At 37.4% G+C, this 20,489-nt stretch overlaps 1 protein-coding gene across 4 annotated transcripts; it reads right to left on the minus strand.

Moving 5' to 3' along the window:
• Nucleotides 1-8,861: 8,861 nt before the first annotated feature.
• LOC149234953 (protein PIN-LIKES 7-like) lies at nt 8,862-20,272 on the minus strand. Of its 4 annotated transcripts, none has more exons than XM_089372017.1 (12): nt 19,920-20,272; nt 16,835-16,944; nt 16,383-16,708; nt 15,789-15,868; nt 13,222-13,346; nt 12,719-12,840; nt 12,267-12,515; nt 11,429-11,557; nt 10,206-10,306; nt 9,853-9,905; nt 9,497-9,682; nt 8,862-9,156 (listed from the first exon to the last, which is right to left on the minus strand). In XM_089372017.1, the coding sequence occupies exons 3-12, from the start codon at nt 16,515-16,517 to the stop codon at nt 9,029-9,031; spliced, it is 1,308 nt and encodes a 435-aa protein (XP_089228143.1). In that variant the 5' UTR covers nt 16,518-16,708; nt 16,835-16,944; nt 19,920-20,272; the 3' UTR covers nt 8,862-9,028. The 4 variants fall into 4 exon arrangements, with proteins under 4 accessions (XP_089228143.1, XP_089228144.1, XP_089228141.1 ...); XM_089372018.1 differs by lacking the exon at nt 19,920-20,272 and adding an exon at nt 17,058-18,204; XM_089372015.1 differs by lacking the exon at nt 16,835-16,944.
• Nucleotides 20,273-20,489: the final 217 nt, after the last annotated feature.

The raw sequence follows: 20,489 nt of genomic DNA on the forward strand, positions 1-20,489 counted from the left end.
ACCCCCTCCAGCCTCGGCCACCCCTACCCCAGTCCTCCGCCCTTCCCCCGTACCACACCTCACCCTCCGCCACCCTACCCAACCCAACCCCCCAATGCCCCCTCCATCCACCCCACCCGTCCCTCGCTCACCCCTACCCCTGCCCTCCTCTCACCCCCCCCCCCCACCGCCTCCCTCCCACCCACCACTCCCTCGCCCACCCCTACCCCTCACCCTCCCACCGTCCCGCCCCCTCCCCCCCACACCCCTCACCCCACCCCCTCACCCGGGCGAGCCCACCCCGCGCCACCCCAACGGCCCGCCCGCCTGGGTGGCCAGCAAACCAAGCGGGTGGGCAGGCGGGCCGCTGGGGTGGCGTGGGGTGGAGCACTCCCGCCCACCCCTCGGAATCGGACGACCACCCAAGCGGGCGGGCAAACCGCCGAGGTGGCGCGGGGTGGGGCGCCGCTGCCCACCCCGCGCCACCCCGGCAGCCCAACTACCCACCCGAGTGGCCATCCAATTCCCAGAATCGGACAACCACCCTGGGCGGACTGGCGGGCCGTAGGGGTGGCACGGGGAGGGTGGGTGGGTGGGTGGGGCGCTGGGTGGCATGAGGTGGTCGGGCGGGCGGGCGAGTGGGGCGCTGGGTAGGGTGGGGTGGCAGGGCGAACGGGGTTACCGCGGGGTGGGGAGGGCGGGTGGGGTGGGGCGCTGGGTAGGGTGGGGTGGCAGGGCGGACGGGGTTACCGCGGGGTGGGGAGGGCGGGTGGGGTGGGGCATCGGGTGTGGAGGGCGGGTGGGGCAGGGCGTGAGGGGGTGCGAAAGGGAGTGTGGCCGGAAGGGGCGGGTAGGTTGGGGAAAGGGGGGTGAGAAGGGGTGGGAGTGTGGGGGGGGGGGGAGGGGTTTGGGAAGGGGGGCGGGCATGAGGGGATGGGGTGAGGGGTGGAGGCTGCGCGAGCGGAGGGTGCAAGGTGCGGGTAGGGTGGTAAGGGGAGGATGTGAGGGGGTGGAGTGAGGGGTGGAGGGGCGGCGGCTGGGGTGGCCGGGTGGGGTGCGGCAGACGGGTGGGTGGTGCACTGTGTGGGGTGGACGGGGGTGAGGAGGGGCGCGAGGGGGTCAGCAGGGGAGTGTGGGGGGAGGAAGTGGGTAGGGTGAAGAAGGGGGGGTGCGAAGGGGCAAGCGTGAGGGGGTGCGGTGAGGGGTGGAGGGGGTGGAAGGGGCAGCCGGGAGGGAGGATCGGGGGACAGGGCAGGTAGGGTTGCGAATGGGGGGAAGGGGGACAGGGCAGAGGGGAGGGGGCATGTAGGGAGTGGGGAGGGGCGGGAAGGGGGTGTGGGGGCGGAAGGGGCGGGCGGGCCGCCTGGGTGGTGCGGTGAGGAGCTGTCGCAACCCCATCCTGCGCCACCATGGCGGCCTGCCCGTCCGCCTGCGGAGGTTGCGCGATTCTCGGAATCGCTCGCCACTCTACGAATGGACGGGGCGGTGTTGGTGGGCTTCTGCTATTTCTTCATGTTAATATTTTTTAATTTCAATTATCTTATTATACAAATTAAAAATTTATGATATATTTTCGTTGTGGATTTAAGTTAATATGTTTTCGTTATTTACTAATTTATGTGTTTCTATTTTTCAGGAAAATGACATCAAGGAAGATTTTTGTGAATCTTTCTGGACCAAAGACTCTTAATGGTGCATTTTCAAAAAACATTGGTGAACGAACTCCACCTGAGCTTATGGCTACAAATCTTTCAAGTGCCTCAAATGATAAGAAGATGATTTTAGACTGGAAGAATTCAAAAGAGGTGAAATTCCCATCAAGAATCTAGTATGTGAAAGAAAGAGAAAGCCAAAATGTGAATATATATCTATATATTGATATACCGAATGATAATGGAATTTATGAGCTGATGGGAAGAGTCATAAATATGTGTTCGATACCAAACACCGAAGTTGTTTACATACTTACAAAAGCTCCCAAGTCACATGAAAGGATTAAATATCGACTATCATATTCATTGTATGACACGAGAGAGGTATCCACAAAGTTGTGTAAACAAATCGTAAATGAGATGAAACAAAACATCGTAAGTATTGTTATTTATATTTGTATTTTGTGTTCTTGAAAGTGTCTCGCTATATTTTTTTAACTTTGTTTTTATTGACATATGATATTTTGTTTGGCAAAATTTTGTTGAAAGTTGTTCAATTAAGTTGGGAGGCATTCATTTCATAGAGCATGATATCATGAAAGTTGTCAGCAGTTTTTACTCGGTATCATAAGAAGATATGGAAAACAAGCAAAATGTAGTAATTGATAATGCTACAAAACTACATCCAAAGGATCAGAAAAAAAAGCCTCTAGTGGATAAATCTTGTAAGGGTAGACAAGTTACTTTTGAGGATGATGAAGCTAAAACTGACAATAAAGAATATGTTGTCGTTACTATAGATGACATTGGAATTGAAAAGAGTCATAAAAGACCAAAAGTAACAATGCCCAAGAATAAATCTATTGAGAATGTTATGATGAAGAAAAGTAAAGTTGAAGATTTTGAAGTAGTCATTACCAGCAGTCAAGAACCTAGTGAAACTTCAAAAGAAAGCAGAGAAATCGTTACACCAGGAGCTGATTTAGAGGATGGCATTATCAAAACAAAACAAAATGCCATTCGACAGAATTTGACAAAGAGAAACTTAATTGATGGTGGTCGTACATTTCAGCTTAATGTCAAACAAACCTATAAGGCAAGTGAAGGACAATGTCAATATCAAGTCAGAAAGCCACACCATCTGCATGTTCACAACTTGAAGACATTGATGAGGTACAATCCATATGCTCATGTGGTTAATTATGTGCTTCTTGTTGATCCAGTTCAAGTTCCCAACAAAGAAGCATTTGATAAGTCAAAATGTTTTGAATACAATTATTATGTGCTTGGGGGGAACCATTCTGTAGAAGCTCAAAGACAATTGATGGAGGAAAATCCCAATTACCCACATTTTGAAACAATGAAATGTATCATTTATGTTGGTTTATTGGATACAAAAGCAAAGTTAGTGGCATGGGATCATAATTTAGATAATGAATATAGGATGTCTATGACTTTCATCTAAAGGGTTAGATTTATTCATAGTGAATTTCAAGAAAAATGTGGTGGGGATAGGATAAATGTTACTGCAGATTTTCGAAGGGAATGTTGTATGGAAATACGCTATCAAATTGAAGAGAAACCCAATTCAAAGGGTGGAAAATGCAACCTTCCTAGTGATATATTTAGAGGTGTTGATAACATTTTCCAATAGGCATTTAGAACTAGAGATGTTTAGAAGTTGATTGATGATATTTTTAACATGTGGGAAAACATTGGCATTAAAAACCAGAAGGTCAAAAAGTCTAAGCCATTGATATGTGGTGGCAGTAAATCAGCTCCTAAATTGAAGCAACTTCCAGAAGATATGACTATCACACCTTGGAGAGCAATGCAAGGAGTGAAAGATGAAAAAATTGTCAAAACAATATTATCTCGTGTGAAGTCAGGGGAATTATCATTGGAGGAAATGTCTAAGGAATTTCAAAAGTAAGTTCGTTGAATTATTTTTATTTATTTCTAGATTATAATTTTCTTTTAAATAAAACATGTTGTTCTTGATAGTATTTGTTATACATATCATTATATTAACTTTTTGTTACTTTATCTATGCAATCACAAAGTTTACATGAAAATTCAAGAACAAATGGTTAAATTGTTGAATGAAGATAGTTGGGATGATGTTGTACGCAACTATCCAGATTCAAGTTCTACGTCAACATTAAGAGTTTTTTATCTTGCATTTAAAAAGGTATCTTGATTTACACATTCATTTTTATTCATCTGTGTACTATTTTTAATTTATAACTTACACATATATTTGTTTATTTTATAAAAGATGAAGAATGATGATAATGGAGTGCCAACTAGCTTCAGAACCTTTATTGAAAAAATAAAGATTGAAAAATTGAAGAAGCAACGTATTAAGAATGTTGAACTTAATCCAACTCTTACTCATTTCATTTGGAATGGGATAGACACTATTCAATATCAAGTAATACAAGGCGATTGTGAAGACATTGCTAAACTCATACCTAAAAGGGAGTATGCCCTAGTTATTGCAGATATTCCCCATGGTTTCAATATTCCAAACATTGACTATGATAGTGACCCTTATACTTAGCAAGCTCTTAGTAAAGTGGTTGCGGGATTTGTAGAAGTCACATCATCACCATTATGGAGATTTGTGGCATTTCATTCAGACACACAATTGGCAATGATATTGTCAAGCTTCAAGGGGAAAACAAATTCAAAGATGCAACTTACATGGTAAGACGTTTAAAATGTATATTTGATTAATGTTGAAAAAATCATTTATGTACAAGTTGATTGAAATTTTACTATTTCATGTTACAGGCAAAAGTCAAATGTTCTTAACCGTGAAAATCAACTATTTATAAATGATTGTGAGTTCATTCATATTGATAGTTGGGCAAAAGATGATAGCTATATGTCTATGATTTTTAATCAGATAGACGGAAAGAGTCATAGCTAAATATTGATTTATGATGTTGTTGTGAGAAAACTAACATATGAAGACAAAGAAGCAAAATGAGCGATAGTTAACATTTATCAAAAACCACAATTATTGATTAACTATCTTATAGACATATGTTCAAATGGAGGAGATTGGGTTTTGGATTTATTTTCTGGTTCAGGTAAGTTTTATTATATGGAATTGAATTTCAATATATTATTTTTTAATTAATATGTCATTGTACTAATTTACTTCATTATTTCTTTTGTGCTTGATAATTAGGTACAACACTAGCATGCTACCTTCAAAAAAGAAGAAATTGCATTGCAATTGAAAAAGATCCATTACAGTGCAATTTCACTCAACAAAGAATTAATGCTCTTCAATTTCTTCCAGATGCAATGCAAAAAATTGGGTTGAAGAAAGGAAACTTTAGTGAATCACGTGTGGCAAAAAAGGCAAAGGAACCTCAACCACCATTACATGGGATATTTGGAAAGACATACATTGGGAGATTCGCAGACATGAAAGATCCATTGAAAGACGAAAATGAGCAAAAGGAAGCAGAAAATATTGTGAAAGAAGACAATGATGAAACTCTAGAGGACGAAGAGTTTGGATTGCGTGACATTGTTGATTAAATTTAAGTTATGCTTGGAGATCAAGCTCATTTTTTGTAACTATTAAGTAGTTATACTTGCAATGTTTTGACTTTGACATTTTATGAGAAGAATATACACTCAATTAAGGTTGTCATGCATTCAATATTTGTAATATGTGATTTTCGCATTAATTTTTAAGTTAATCATTATTTTTTGAAAAAAAAAAAAAGTGATTATTATAATTTTTTTAACATGAAATTCATAAAAAAAAACTATTATTTAACTATTTTTAGTTAAAATTTTCGTATAAAAATTGTGATTTTCGCATGTCAATTGTAACAAAAAATTATCAAAATGTGTAGTTTTTTAATTAATTAATTAACGATGTATAAATATGTAGAATATCGAAAATTCAAAATATCAACCTTCTTCTTTAAATATGCAAAACAATAAAAACCTCACTACAAAAAAATAAAATTAAAATAAAAACAAGAAAATATGAAGAAAAAGACCACTTCAAAAATTATTAAATTTACAAAATAATTATTTACATTTCATACATTAGAAAATTAAAAAAAATTAAAAAAAAAAACCTTTTAAAAAAAGGGCCTAGTGTATAATTACCATGTTTTAAAATCAGTATAAAAAACACTACCATTCTAAAATGCAATGTACATAAAAAAAAATTATAGTGCCAAAAACTAAGCTCTAAAAAACACGTGTGTTATGCATCGCCCCTTTTCAAAATTGGGTCACTTTTTTGCTATCTCTACAAAACGAGTAACAGTATGAGTTCTCGTTTCAAAGTTTACATTTCTTTTAACATTGGAGGCTCATTTTGAACATAGGTACCCACATTCTCGACTGGTCCAAGTGTGTCTCTGTCAATGTTTTAAAATTCCAACTCCGACTCCGACTCGGCTAAGGGTCGACTCTGACTTGGCCGAGGGTTGAATCCGACTCAGTATCGACTCAGTCGCTCAATTTCAATGACTCGGACGTTGTAAAAAATACATTAAATATTTATTTTTTTATAAAAAAACATAATTTTAAAGATTTTTGTTCATGTTTCCAAACACACAACATTAGAGTATAGATAGAAGACAACATATGATCAAAGTAGGCTCATGAATATATCCATTATATCAAAATGGCACCCAGTGCACTGCCCAATACATACATGATGATGATATAGAGATCAAAACAAAAACACATAACCAAGAAGGCTAGAAATGGTGTTATCCTCCAAAATAGATTGTAAGTCATCAAGGAACTAATACAAGGGTCCAAGAGTGTTCCTCACTCCAAGAAAGTCCCAAAGTGCATGTGTACATCTTCTAAAGGTGCATCTTCCACCATGGTGTCATCGAGGGGAGACCTTATGTCACCCTTTTCAAGCATGTGAGTGACATGGCACCCTTAAGGGTAAGCATTGGCATCAAAGAGGGATATGCTAGCCCTCCTAAGTCATCTCAATGATAATCATCATCATCTGTGCTTTGGAAGAAGGCATCATCCACCAAAATAGGGTCAAGGCCAGCCAGGGGGCATCTTCAGTCCATTTGGGCATATCATCAAATAGTCTAACGTCCAAGCTTTTAAGTTTAGCGTTTTCGCATTTGGAGGCTCATCAAGGGGTGTAGCATCACATGGAATCAACTCAAGGCTTGATGCTCATCTTTGGAGGGCCAAAGTTGGGGCCACAAAGTTAGGTTGGCTTTAAGAAAAGGGCAAAGAACCTATTGGAAGGTTTTGAAGAAGAATGAAGCTATCCCTTAAGGAATCTCTACTACATATGTGATACCACCTAAACAAACATCTGAAGACCAAGCAAGATAAACTTATTTAGGTACAAAAAACCATTAAAGTATCACCGTGAAAACCTTGGAGTCCCCCAAAAGAAAAAAAAATAAAAATAAAAAAAACGTTGTTTTTTAATTCAAGGGTTGTTGTCATCCAACCTAGCCGAATAGGCTTGGACTCGGCTGAGCCGACCGGGTTATTACCGAGCCGGCCGAGTTGTTAGACAACTCGGCCGGCTCGGTAATAACCCCGTCGACCGCACTGATTCATTGGCCGAGTCGACCCAGTGAGGCCTTGACTTAGACCAACTCGGCCAAATTGGTTCCGAGCTGGCCGAATCTTAAAACACTAGTCTCTGTACCACGATCCTTGTTTGTTTTCTTTACAATTTTATTGGTTTTATGGCTCCTCGGCAGCGTCTTCCTAGCCTTAGGGGTAGGAGCTCTCCTGGTCCATCCTCGACAAGAGGACGACGTTTATTTGAATGGGAATCGGTGGCACATTTCTTTAATGCAACTCCACTAGAAGTCTAGAAGGAAATACTTTAGAGGCAAAGGCAAAGGAATTTGGTGAACGTGCCTACTTCTCTAACTCCAAGATTGGTGGAAATAGTTTCAAATGGGTTCCTAACGCAGGCAAGTTCCATAAAAAAAGATTGCATTTTCTTCATTCCATTACTCATCATCGCCAGTGGGATACTTTGCTTACTATAATCATAAGAGGCAAGCAAATTGATAATTACAAGTTGTTTGCGGGACAAGAAGAGATAGGATTTGGATAGAATTTGGATGATATATTGGTAGATTGTCTACCATTGAGACACTGAACCCAATGAACATCATGACATGCTGACAGTCATCAACAATCCATCTCCAACATCTCCAAACGCCAACAATTCTGCAACATCACCAGTGATTATCTTGGACTAAAAATTACACTTTGCAACTGCTCTTTGGGTCTCACAATGGAAGCCTATGCTTTTTGTAAATGGTCCTATTACATTTTTTGCAAATACTAGTCTTTAGAACACATATACGAAATGGGGTGCAAACTATAGTTTTTGCTAGGATTGGTAAACAGGGTGATTTAACTGTCAACAACTACAATCCTGACGAATCCTAGTTCACTCATGGGTAGATGATAGTTTTTTTTAAATACTTTTGAATACTCAAGCAAAATCTTGAGTCAATCAAGATTTACCAAATCATCTGGATATCTTATGAAGGTTTGTTTTCAGAAAATTTTGCCATGTAAATTGTTCTCTAGATAGGTAATAGAGATGAAAAGAAAAAATAAATACTTCGACCATGGCATTTGTCTACTTCCACATCCATCCTAATCCTAATCCTATGATGCTCTCTCTTGCTTTTAAAACCAAAAGGCAAGGATGTATCCCTGCTTTTATGGTTGAATTGGGTCACATCAAATAATATTTAGTCCTTTGAGATATACATGACAATATCATATTAGCCCTTGGTTTATTTAATGGAGCTCACATTTATCATGAATTTGCTCATACAGCTAGTCAGAACTTAATTTTGATTGGTTTATTTAATGGAGCTCACATTTATCATGAATTTGCTCATACAGCTAGTCAGAACTTAATTTTGATTTCTTGATTTTCTATGGTTGAACGGCTTCACATCAAATTATATTTAGTCCTTTGAGATATACATGACAATATCATATTAGCCCTTGGTTTATTTGATTCAGCTCACATTTATCATGATTTTGCTTATACAGCTGGTCAGAGTTTAATTTTGATGTATTAATTTGTCAATGTGCAGAACATTTTTTTTTGTACATTCCAAACAAAATGAAATGATACATAGTACTCCAAAATTTCTCCAAACAACTGATAAGCTTGTCTCTAGTTTGAAAGAAATTATATTCATTTGCAGAGATATATGGATGCAAATGACTCCTATATTTTACATCGAAGATATATAATACAATAATTTATTGTGCCGATTGAAATAATGAATGAAACGAATGAAGATTGATCAGTTTTCAACTTGGGTTGAAAAATAAAGGTCCAACCAATGGACTGGAACTAGAAGAAAGTGATAAAAAAATTATGAAAACAAAATCCACATGTAGACTGTTGACCAAAAGGTCACAGCAAAGGCTGCCAAGAGATAAGTCCATAAGAAAAGCACAGAGCAGTCTTGTTCCCCCACGTTGAATAATTGTGCCATTGTCCCTGCATCCACATAAAACTGAATTCCCTCAGCTCCAAACAAAACACATGCTTATAGTACAGGAGACTCAACAATAAAGGATGCACATTGGCAAAAATACAACTGTTTGCATGAGAAAAGTCACTTGATTTGGGTGTAACCGGATAACTATTAGTTTAAATATTTTCCAAAGTTTGATTATATGATAAAATAACAATTACCATAACATCTCTCGTAAAACATGAAAAAGAAATTAAAAAGAAAAGAACTATCAGAAAAGTTGAAAGAAAAATTTGATGCTAAGTTGAAAAGTAAATTGATTTGAATTGTATGTCCTGCTGAGATGTGAACCGTGATACTAACCAATACTCATAGCAGGTGGGACTGTGTACTGGACCATCAGTACATAGTGATACAATGGATCTGCTGGCAATAACCCAAGATGGGATGCTCCTTTAACTACAAATATTCCAATCACTGGAAGTAATGCGAACTTCACACAGATAATCAATACAATAGTCACAGGTCTTAGCTTTGAAGAGCTCAAACCTGCAAAAGCAGCCATAAATCAGATTATACACCATTTTAAAACAAAGAGTAGTAAAGCGTATTCGCTGCAACAGTTTAACAAAATTAAGAGCCTTCATCTAGAGTCTAGAATGTAAACAGCAATGCCAGATCACTACTATAAAACATCTCCAAGACAAATGTTAAAGTACCTTTGATTAGATGTCCTCCCATTAATAGGATGATGCCTGGAATGGCTCCATCTCTGCACCAAATATACAAAGATAACCAGGATTTTAGTTACATGTAAATTCCTAATTCTGGCATTTCACATTTGTTCCCATCAACGAACTATCAATAAATACTCAAATGGTCAGAGAGGTATTGAAGAAAAGTTCTATTGGAACGGAGAAAAAGGAAAGTAAAACGATACTGGTCGGTTGTCATTTTTGGAGTGGAGTGTGCTCTTTGCATGACCAATCAAACTTAGCACTATAATGTAAACTTACTACAATAATCAAACACTCAAATTAGAATCCTAAAGATTGACCATAGACATGCATACCCCAGTAATGAAATGGAGTCCTGGAGCACTCGAAGAGGAGCAGATGCACCAACAATTAAAGCCTTTGCTGGTGAGATTGCTCCAACAATAAATCCAGCAATCTGCAATAACCAATAGAGTATCAGAGTTGAAGACAAAAACACGAATAGGTACTCCATATTTCAAGTTACCATGTTCTTTTTGGAGATACATTTCCGTCCGGGGAACATTTCGACCCACGTTAAATTTTTAGCCCTCATCTATCTGTTATACGTTTGGGAAGGTTTTGGGAATATTTTTCGGTTTAATTTGTCTATAATTTTGTAGAGATTTGTTAGAATTACAAATTTGAGTAATGAATGTCTTTCGAGTTTTTCAAGGTACTGAATTCATATATAGTCTAAAACTTATTTTAAACAACAAAAATCAAGATTTCACAAAAAAAAATAACCAGCTCAAACTTCTAAAACATATAATAATTAAACAACACCAAATTAAATTAAATTGAATAACCATTATAATCCGCATTTTAAAATGTTCAATATTTAAGAGCTAAATTCTGCTCCAGGGATTATGTTCCGTGAGCCCTGGCAACTCCGTTGCAACGGACCCATTCTTATTTTGACAAATAAATTTTGTTGGCAACTCCGTTGCAACGAAGCCATTCTTATTTTAACATATAAATTTTATTGGCAACTCTGTTGCAACAGACCCATGTTTTAGGCATCATGTTCCCTAAGCTCGGGTAACTCAGTTTCAATAGACACATTCCTGTGATATAATTATTTTCTAACTCCGCATCAACACACCCATTTTTTATTCGGATAAATAGGTTTTTTTGTCCGGAAATAAAAATATATTTAATAACTCAAATTAAAATATATTTATTAATTCAAAATAAAGTTTTTTTGGTTTTTTTTTTTTTTTATCTAAAAGGTGTTTTTAAATATATAAATAGATTCTAAGCCAAAAAATTATGTTATTTGATTTGTAACCAAAAAAAATCTAAAATTAATTTCTTTAAAAAAATTTAGAACATTAAAACTATGCAAATTCTAAACTCAAACTTATTCTTTTCCAAACATCCTTACCATATTTTTAACAAAATCTATAAAATAATAATAAATTAAATTAACCTCTTTCTAACGAACCTAACCCCTTTAAAGGTTTAGTTGCATTTATAACAGTTCAAAACAACAAAAACAAAAGTAAAAACCATCTGCATAGGCATCTGAACAACGTACCACTCCAACAGTAGGAGGCGCTATTAACACCTCAACAATTAGGTGTCCAGTTTCATCCATATATTGTTTAACTTTTCTGAACCAGGCTAGGAAACAGCTTTGCTTTTCACTAGAGGAATTGCCTGCCACCTACAAGCGAAGCATATTAGATTTCAGAAAGTTTGATCCCGTAAACATAAATCATATATGCTTGAGAACATAATGTCAAAATTACAGAGATGGTCATATGTTCTCTCTAATTTCTCTAATGTGACTGCCTTTGCCCATCAACAGGAAATTTTGATTATGCGTCTATTTCTTAACCAAAAACTAAAGTCAAACAGCTTTCTTCAAGAAATACAGGGCATTGAGTGAAACTGAAATGATGCGTAGCTAGTAATTTTTTTAAGACAACCCTCATATAATATTTACGTTATTGCAACCACAAATACTTAAAGTTAAAAAAATTGTGCGCCTGAATAAAACTTCCAATGTTTGTAAGAGGACAATTCCCACTTTGAGGAACAGATTCAACTCTCACAAAAGATTGTCACTGGAAAATCTTGTTCAGGGATTACAGGCACTTTCAAATTCACATTGAAACAATGGTATACGCACAACGGAATGGGTATAAATCCTGTACAGAGTGGCATTTGCTAAGGTGATGAAGGGTTTCTAAACAAGAAGATGAGATAAAATTGCAATGGATACAAAGCCCAAGAGTCCATTTGAACATGCTGCAAAAGCATCAAAATGACTTCAACAAATGCGAGAATAATGACAAACTGTCACAAAAGAAGTTCAAATGGCCTATTTCACTCTCTTGATTGAAATTCTTGAATGACAATGAAATCCTTACCATGCTGCTTGCATTCTGCTTATCAGAAGGATAATCTCCTCCAGAGCAGGGCACTTGCGGAATTATTTGGACTGTGTACAAAAGTTTAGACGTTTCTCCAGCATCTAAGTAATCAACATTTGGGATTTTCTCGTCATCAATATTTGCGATCGTCTCATCAAGCCCATTTTCTATTTCCCTTTCTTCATGAATTTGGCTTGATGATCGTATAAGACTGTAGGCATAAATCCATACGAAGACACTGCCAAGCTGTAAAGCCAATTTCAGATGCATCAGAAAAGAACAAAAGGATTCACCTCGCTTGGATTAACCATATGCGGATTATGAATATAATCCGTAAGAAGTAAATTTATGAAAAGCGGAAACCAGGACATTCAGGTTTCTAATCATAAAGAAGCATTGGCAATAATAAGTTTAAAGTCCAGAGGATTAATATATAGTTCGAATCATACTGCCAGAGAAAATGAAGCATATGCTGTCCCAGTTACTTGGCAAGCACTGGGTTCTCCAAAGGGACTTCCCCGTTCTTGACACAACGCAGGGACAACAATGACGAGAAGATTTCCCATGTTTCCTGTATATGATTAGAATTTGACAATGTTTAATCATTTAGCATTGTGAATTTTGAAAATGGAATCTGTTTCCATCCTCCAACTAAACTTTCTATGAAAAATGGTTAATTGAGACAATTTAGAATGGGTTAATAACTATGCTATCTGCTATTGACAGATGAATATATCTGTGAATATATAGATCACAGGAAGCTATTTTTGAAACACAAAGATCATTATAAATCAGTAGACCAAAGATCAAACTGGCTTTAGCCTTTAACATATGTGTATATCAACAGAATAAGCATTATGCTGCTCCACTGTCTTCCCCAAGTTTACATCTAAAATCAACTATTCTAGAAATATTCACAACTGTACAACAGGATAGAGTTAAGTACACCTACCAGCACAACAGTTTGCAACAACTATGCCCTTCAAATATTCTGGAGGCTTGGTTATTTTCACAACAGTCCATCCAAGGACAGCCCCGAAGAGATATGTAAGAAAAACATTGACTGGCATGGACCACCTGAAAAGGAAAAAGACAGTTAACTTTTAGGAAGAAAAAGGTAATATAGATAACAAAATTAATGGAGAAGTCATATTGATTAGTAATATGATATGAATCAAATGTTTGTCACTCCAAAAGATGACAACTCTTCTTTTCTCAGAAATAAGGCAAACAGAAAAGAGTTGAGTATCAAGTGGGCTTAAGAAGATTTTGTAGTTTTACGTAGTTTAAAAAGGTGGGAAATGGGAATACTATCAAATATGCCCTCGCAGTATAATCCGGAAGAAACGTTATAGAAAAACAGCATCTATTTGCCAAGCAAAAGCCCAATTTTTTAGGCCTGGCTAAAGAACAATTTCTGCCAAAATTTGATTCAAATTCATCAGAACACATCCTGGAACTAAAATTGGTACGAATGACGAACTTGGTTATCTAAATAAGCCTACCGTGCTTGTCAATTGTCCACGACCTTCACCAAATTACATGACACAAAGTTTTCACTGCTCCCTAGGAACAATTGAAGCTTGTGGAAGGTTGAAATATTGACTTTTAAGACTCCCTTTGTGAATTGCCAATATTTCAGTTATAATCTAAAGGTCAAAAGGCTTTTAATACCCCTACAGTATACCACCTTAAGAAAAAGAAACAAACATTAGAAAATTTTGATTATAACAATAATATCCTTATTCTTTAATGTTATTTCCCTTCGCCTATAATGCCAATAGTTTTGGCAAGAGAATATGAAAGTCACAAGGATAAACACAAAGTACTTACAGGACTCCCTAAGGTCTTTCAGGCCTGTATGATTTGAATTTTATTTTCATTAGAATTTCAATTGTTATTGCCCTCTACGCTCCATGAAACATCTCATAATTCAGTTACTCCTACATTTAATGTGCTAGCTGGGCATAGAAAGATCTGCTTAATCTGCTAAGCACACCTCCCTAACTATCTTGGTTATTTCACTATCATATCAGTAAGTCGAGACCATGATATTGATCGCAGATAGTGCACATTAGCATAATGAATTCATCCCAGCTAACAAAAATGTGAATATCTTTTTCCTCTTTACATAGTCATAGTCACTAGATTATAGTAAACAATTACTAAAACTGTAAAAGGCATAAAGGTTTTGGGAAGAATATCAATCACAAAATTCCTTCAACAAAAATGTGTATATGACAAAAGCATGAACAAAATGAAACTTCTAACAACAACAATCCTATTTACTATCTATAGCCCCAGCACAATTACGTTCAAAGGGAGGTGTATAAATAACATTACATATGTAGGGAATACAAAAAGTTACAATGGTTTGTATGGCCTGTGTTCATCTTTTGATCAATGTTTTATTAAATTAAATTTCACCAATTTGGTCAAACTTCAAAATTTTCAAAGAAATTAGGGCTAAATTTTTCACGCCTTCATTAAAAAAAAATTTTTCATAACTTAATTTATAATTATAGTTTCACATCATTTATACTTTTCACCTAAATATAAGACCTCTACATGAACACATAAATGATAATCGTTTCTCCTTGCAATTTCGCTAGATGAATGATCATACATCTCATCTTTTAGATAATATTCACTGCATCTCAAATTTTAGGTTATAATGGATACTTTTGGGAATTCCATGAATTTCCATTTGAAATCATGGACATATTTATATGAAAAAACAACTTTTTATATTTTCAGTGTTTTTTTCATTCACTTCAACATTTATATCATATAGCATATTGTAGCATATTGTATATATGACATTTATATAATGAATTTTTTTTTTGTAAGTTTGGCAGACTACATTTTCATCATGTCCAATATATCATCCCAATCGGGGCAGGGAAGTAATCGGGGCAGGGAAGTGACTTCACATCAAGGAGTGCTTTAATAAAGCACCCGATCACCCTCTATCCAAAACCCATGTACATTTTGTTTTGAAAATTGAAAAAACTTTCCATATCATTTTAAATATATTTTCCAATGCCATTGAGTTCTATGACCAGTGCTCTCTAATTTCAATGAAAGTTTATTTTTTCTTTAAATGACCCATTGTGTTTTTTTGTTAATTGTTTTAAATCCTGCATGGATGACACTAATGTGTGGTTGTCATGTAATTTTCATGAATATACTCTCGACCTATTCAGATGCTTTTCCTGATAGTTCATTTTTATATCGAACTCTAAACACTAGGCTATTTAAGCATTTAAGGAACCTTGCATCCCTAACAAGTATTCAAGGCCTTTATAGTTTAACAATGGTTCTAGATATCCTCAAAGTTTTTCTGTTATCTAACAAAAAAAACCTTCATAATTAAAAATGTTATGCAAAATTCATGTCAAAAGATTGTCAATCCCAGTCTAGTTGCAAAAATAAATTTTATGGATATCCCAAACAATCTATGAACATAAAAGGCCCTGCTTGCAACCAAATTAGCTGGTAGTTAAAAAAAATAGATACCAGGAAATGAGATCTTCGAATGTCACTGATTGTGCCAGGCTTGCGAACATAAGTGCTGGTGTAAATACGACAAAAATGACCTGTTGAGAAGCACAAACAAAAAAGCCTATGATTATTTAAGTAAAAACCTTCATAGGCCACTACTCTGATCTTGAATGAACAGAATTACTGTGTAGACAACCTTTTCCCCTTGATTGTACTTGTATCCTATGGGCACAAGTACCTATCATATTTTCTGTTTATTTATTATTGTTTACTTTCACATGTTAATTATTCCAACTACTCTCACTAAATAATTCTGTACTCCTAACCGTATTATGTTAGAACATGCAAGGCTACATCTTGATAAGAAGTAGCTGGCAAACTAGAAAGAAGCAAAGCCAGCAAGCATTAGAAGTTCGTGTATACCATGGTAATAGCTATCCTTCAGTATGTTTATGCAGAAGGTTACAATTTACAAAATATACGACCTTTTACGACTAGCAATACCATAGACTTGATGACAGTTCTCATTTACAGCACACAATTCCATTTTAATATGTATGTAAAAATGTAATATGAATATTGGATATCTCAGAAGCCGCAATCCTTTACCTTATTCATATGTTTTAGACAAGCTTCAGTAAGCACGCCAACATACTGAGTTGACAGAACGGCTCCAAGACCACTTATCAGAAGAATCTTCACAACTGGCATGGATGCCACAGTTAGAAGGTCCCAGAATGCCATACTGTTTTCTAAGTTCTTCGTTCTTTCTCCTGAGGTTTTTGATGAATACTATTGGCAGTACTCAGAACCAATGCCTCTCTATGGTTTCATTCATTTGCAGTAACTCCATACTAAATGCAAGCTTTTTGTATGGCAGGTGAAATCCCTTGCTAAGCCACTGTGTGAAGCTCAATAAACGGGCAGCAGTATTCCTGTAAAAGAGAGATTAAAAAGTTAGCTTGCTCTAAAACCAGGATGACCTGTCAAAGAAAAAACTAAGCGACCCACTTTTTCATTTTATGAAGGAACAGAGTGAACAGATTAACATGTTAGCTTACTCTAAAACCAGGATGACCTGTCAAAGGAAAAACTAAGCAATCCACTTTCTCATTTTATGAAGGAACAGAGTGATAGCAAATTTCAATCCTTGTAATCCAAAGATTCCAAACTGAACAATGGAAACAGAAAATTGGCATAAGTTACTTCCAGATAGCCCTTCAGCTTCGCAGGGCCAAACGACCATGCAATTTAGATCGTGGTCTAGCATTTACAGAAATTTACTTTAAACCTTGTTTCCAGCATACTTGTATCAAAGTTACAATCCAATCAGAGAAATTTACCATAACTGAAGCAGAGATAATGGTTAGAGACCCAGATTTTCTTTCGTTTCCTCTGCTAATACTATCCACCGTACTCTGTGGCAGGGGAGGATCCGAGCAACAGGGGAATGGAGCCTTAATCACCATTTGAGCCTAGTGAGCCCGACTTATAAGATATTGTATAGCCTACTGATAAGTCCAATTTTCTTAGATTCTTGAAAAGCTCCAAAGACCATTTTAAAGAGTTGCAAGAGAAATGACAGTCATCTCGAAATACCAACCTAATGACAAGAGTTAAGAGTAAAGAGGCTCAGATAGTCCAACGGGGAAATTACGAGAGATCTGAAGTATACAGACAACTAGTATTCTTTGTCCCAATTTCGCAGAGTTTCACAAGCATGAAGCATCTTAGAAGATAAGCGACATCCAATGATACCACTAACTTTGCAACTTATAATTTTGAGATTTACACCAGGATTGTCTTCTTTCTAATGGTGAAAATGCCTATAACAATTCCTAGTTTGAGAGCCAAGTGCCCAATCAGAGCAATTTACAGGCGCTGAAACAGGGATGATGCCCCTATCGTATTATCTTAAGCTGAAATTCCTCTCTAGATACTCGGATTTTCTTTCACCTCCTCTGCTATTACTGCCCACTATACTCTCCTATACGTTGTGGGAGGAACCTACCAACAGGGGATCAGGGCCTTCATTACCACTTAGCCTAGTGAACCCTACTTATAAGATATTGTATAGCCTACTGATAAGTCCTATTTTCTGAGATTCTTGAATAGCTGTAAAGATCATTGTAAGGATCGCAAGAGAAATGACAGTCATCTCCAAATACCAACCCAATGACGGGAGTCCAGAGTAAAGACGCTCGCACAGTCAAACGAGGGATTTACTAGAGATCTGAATTATATAGACACCTGGTATTCTTTGTGCCAGTTTCAAACAAATGCAGAGTTTCGCAAGCATCAAGCATCTTACAAGACAAGAAACATCCAGCGACACCACTAACTTTGCGACTTAGAACTTCGGGATTTACACTAGGATTATCTTCGTTTTAATGCTAAAATTGCCTCTAGCGATACATAGCTTGAGAGCCAAGTGCCCAATCAGAGCAATTTACCCGAGCTGAAGCAGGGATGACGCTCCTCTCCTATTATCTTAAGGAGAAATTCCTCTCTAGAGACCCGGATTTTCTTTCACTTCCTCTACTACTACTGGCCACTGTATTCTCCTGGAGGAACCCAGCAACAGGGGATTGGGGCCTTAATCACCATTTGAGCCTATTGAGCCCTACTAATAAGACACTGTAAAGCCTGCTGATAAGTCCCATTTTCTGGCATTCTTGAATAACTCCAAAGAACATTGTAAATGATAGTGACAGGATTGATAGTCATCTCCATACAGCAACCTGATGATAAGAGTCGAGAGTAAACGGCCCACACATGTCAGAGAAGGGAATTACGAGAGATCTGAAGTATATAAACAACTGGTATTCTTTGTCTCAACTTCTGACAAATGCAGAGTTTCGACAGCATGAAGCATCTTAGAAAACAAGTGATATCCAATGATACCGCTAACTTTGTGACTTAGAGCTTCGGGATTTACTCTAGGATTATCTTCTTGCTAATGGTAAAACTGTCTATAACAGTACATAGCTTGAGAGCCAACTGCCCAATCGGAGCAATTTATTTATCGGAGCTGAAGCATGGATGGTGCCCCTGTCCATTTTCCTTCACTCCCTCTGCTATTACTCGCCACCGTACTCTCCGGGAGGAATCCAGGAGCAGGGTATTGGGGCCTTAATCACCATTTGAGCTTAACGAGCCCTAATAGTAAGACACTGTAAAGCCTACTGATAAGTCTATTTTCTGACATTCTTGATTAGCTCCAAAGACCATTGTAAAGGATACCAAGAGGATTGATAGTCATCACCCTACACCAACCTAATGACAAAATTCAAGAGTAAAAGGCGGACACATGTCAAATAAAGGACTTACGAGAGATCTGAAGCATATAGACAACTGGGATACTTTGTCCCAACTTCAAACAAATGCAGAGTTTCGACAGCATGATGCTTTCAATCTGAAGTATATAGACAACTGGGATACTTTGTCCCAACTTCAAACAAATGCAGAGTTTCGACAGCATGATGCTTTCAAACAAATGCAGAGTTTCGACAGCATGAAGCATCTTAGAAGACAAGTGACATCCAATGATACCACCAACATTGTAACTTAGAATTTTGGGATTTACTCTAGGATTATCTTCTTTCTAATGGTGAAATTGCCTATAACATTAAATAGCTTGAGAGCCAAGTGCCCAAAAACTTCTATCCTATGTATTACCCTGAATCTGTCTTTACTGGACGAACCATTAAGGACAGCTGGACCTATTTCACAGGCACGGATCCATGGTTTTGGATTGTGACTAAACTTAAACAAACTAATACCATGACATTATGTTTTCAATATTATCCCTATATTCTAATAGTGGACATCTGTCTCTCCAACATAGTATGAGTTTTTCTGCTTTTAATCTGATCCAGAGCTCTAGATGATCGAGTTGGTACCGAAAAACAAGCGGGCACAGACTGCAAATCACTCTCAAATAGCCAATTGCTTGAAAAGCATAAGTAAAACTAAATACCGATCTTCAGCATTAACGAACCACACAGTCTGAAATTACAGGCCAATAATTGCAAATTTTACAGGATTGTAGCGCTAAATCCTAATCTGTTATAATCTTCTCTTTCATGGCAGAAAATAATTAAGAAACGAAAATGAAAAGCGAAAATAATCCATTACAGAGCAAACCTGCATCAGAGGAGACGAAATCCCCGTGCATTGAGAAGTTTGCGCCTCTAAACGGGCGAATTTGCTTGCCCGAAGAATCATATATCATCTAAATGAAATGATCTGACACAGCTTTAAGTAGGTGAAGCATGCAAAGGGAATCGATATACAACTCTGGTTTCCACGACATAAGATAAGACACTGAATGGTGGATTCTAATTATTTAGAGGGTAGCAAAAATGATCTCGTCGTCCTCGTGTCCTCAGATATAGCAAGCTCAATTGCTCAGTAACCACAATATCCGGAAATCTGGTGGTTATTATTGTGTAATGTTAATAGTAATTGCCATTGCTATATATACACCACTATTGCTCAGTAAAAACACTATTGTGGACAGCATTTAATGAGGGTTAATGATTTAACGGCATTAATGAGCGTGAATGATTGGTTGCACAGTATGCCTTTGTAAATTAATTATACAGTCACATGTTTCAACTTTCTATTATTGGCCTTTCCATCTAAAAAAATTGGCTGTCATCTAAATCATTGGAAGAGTTAACACCTGATAAGACAACAGAATGGTCAATGACA

Source organism: Pinus tabuliformis, chromosome 8 (genome assembly GCF_031772625.1).
Source record: "Pinus tabuliformis cultivar Carrire ecotype Pingquan chromosome 8, CPIR1, whole genome shotgun sequence".
Lineage (NCBI taxonomy): Eukaryota > Viridiplantae > Streptophyta > Pinopsida > Pinales > Pinaceae > Pinus > Pinus tabuliformis.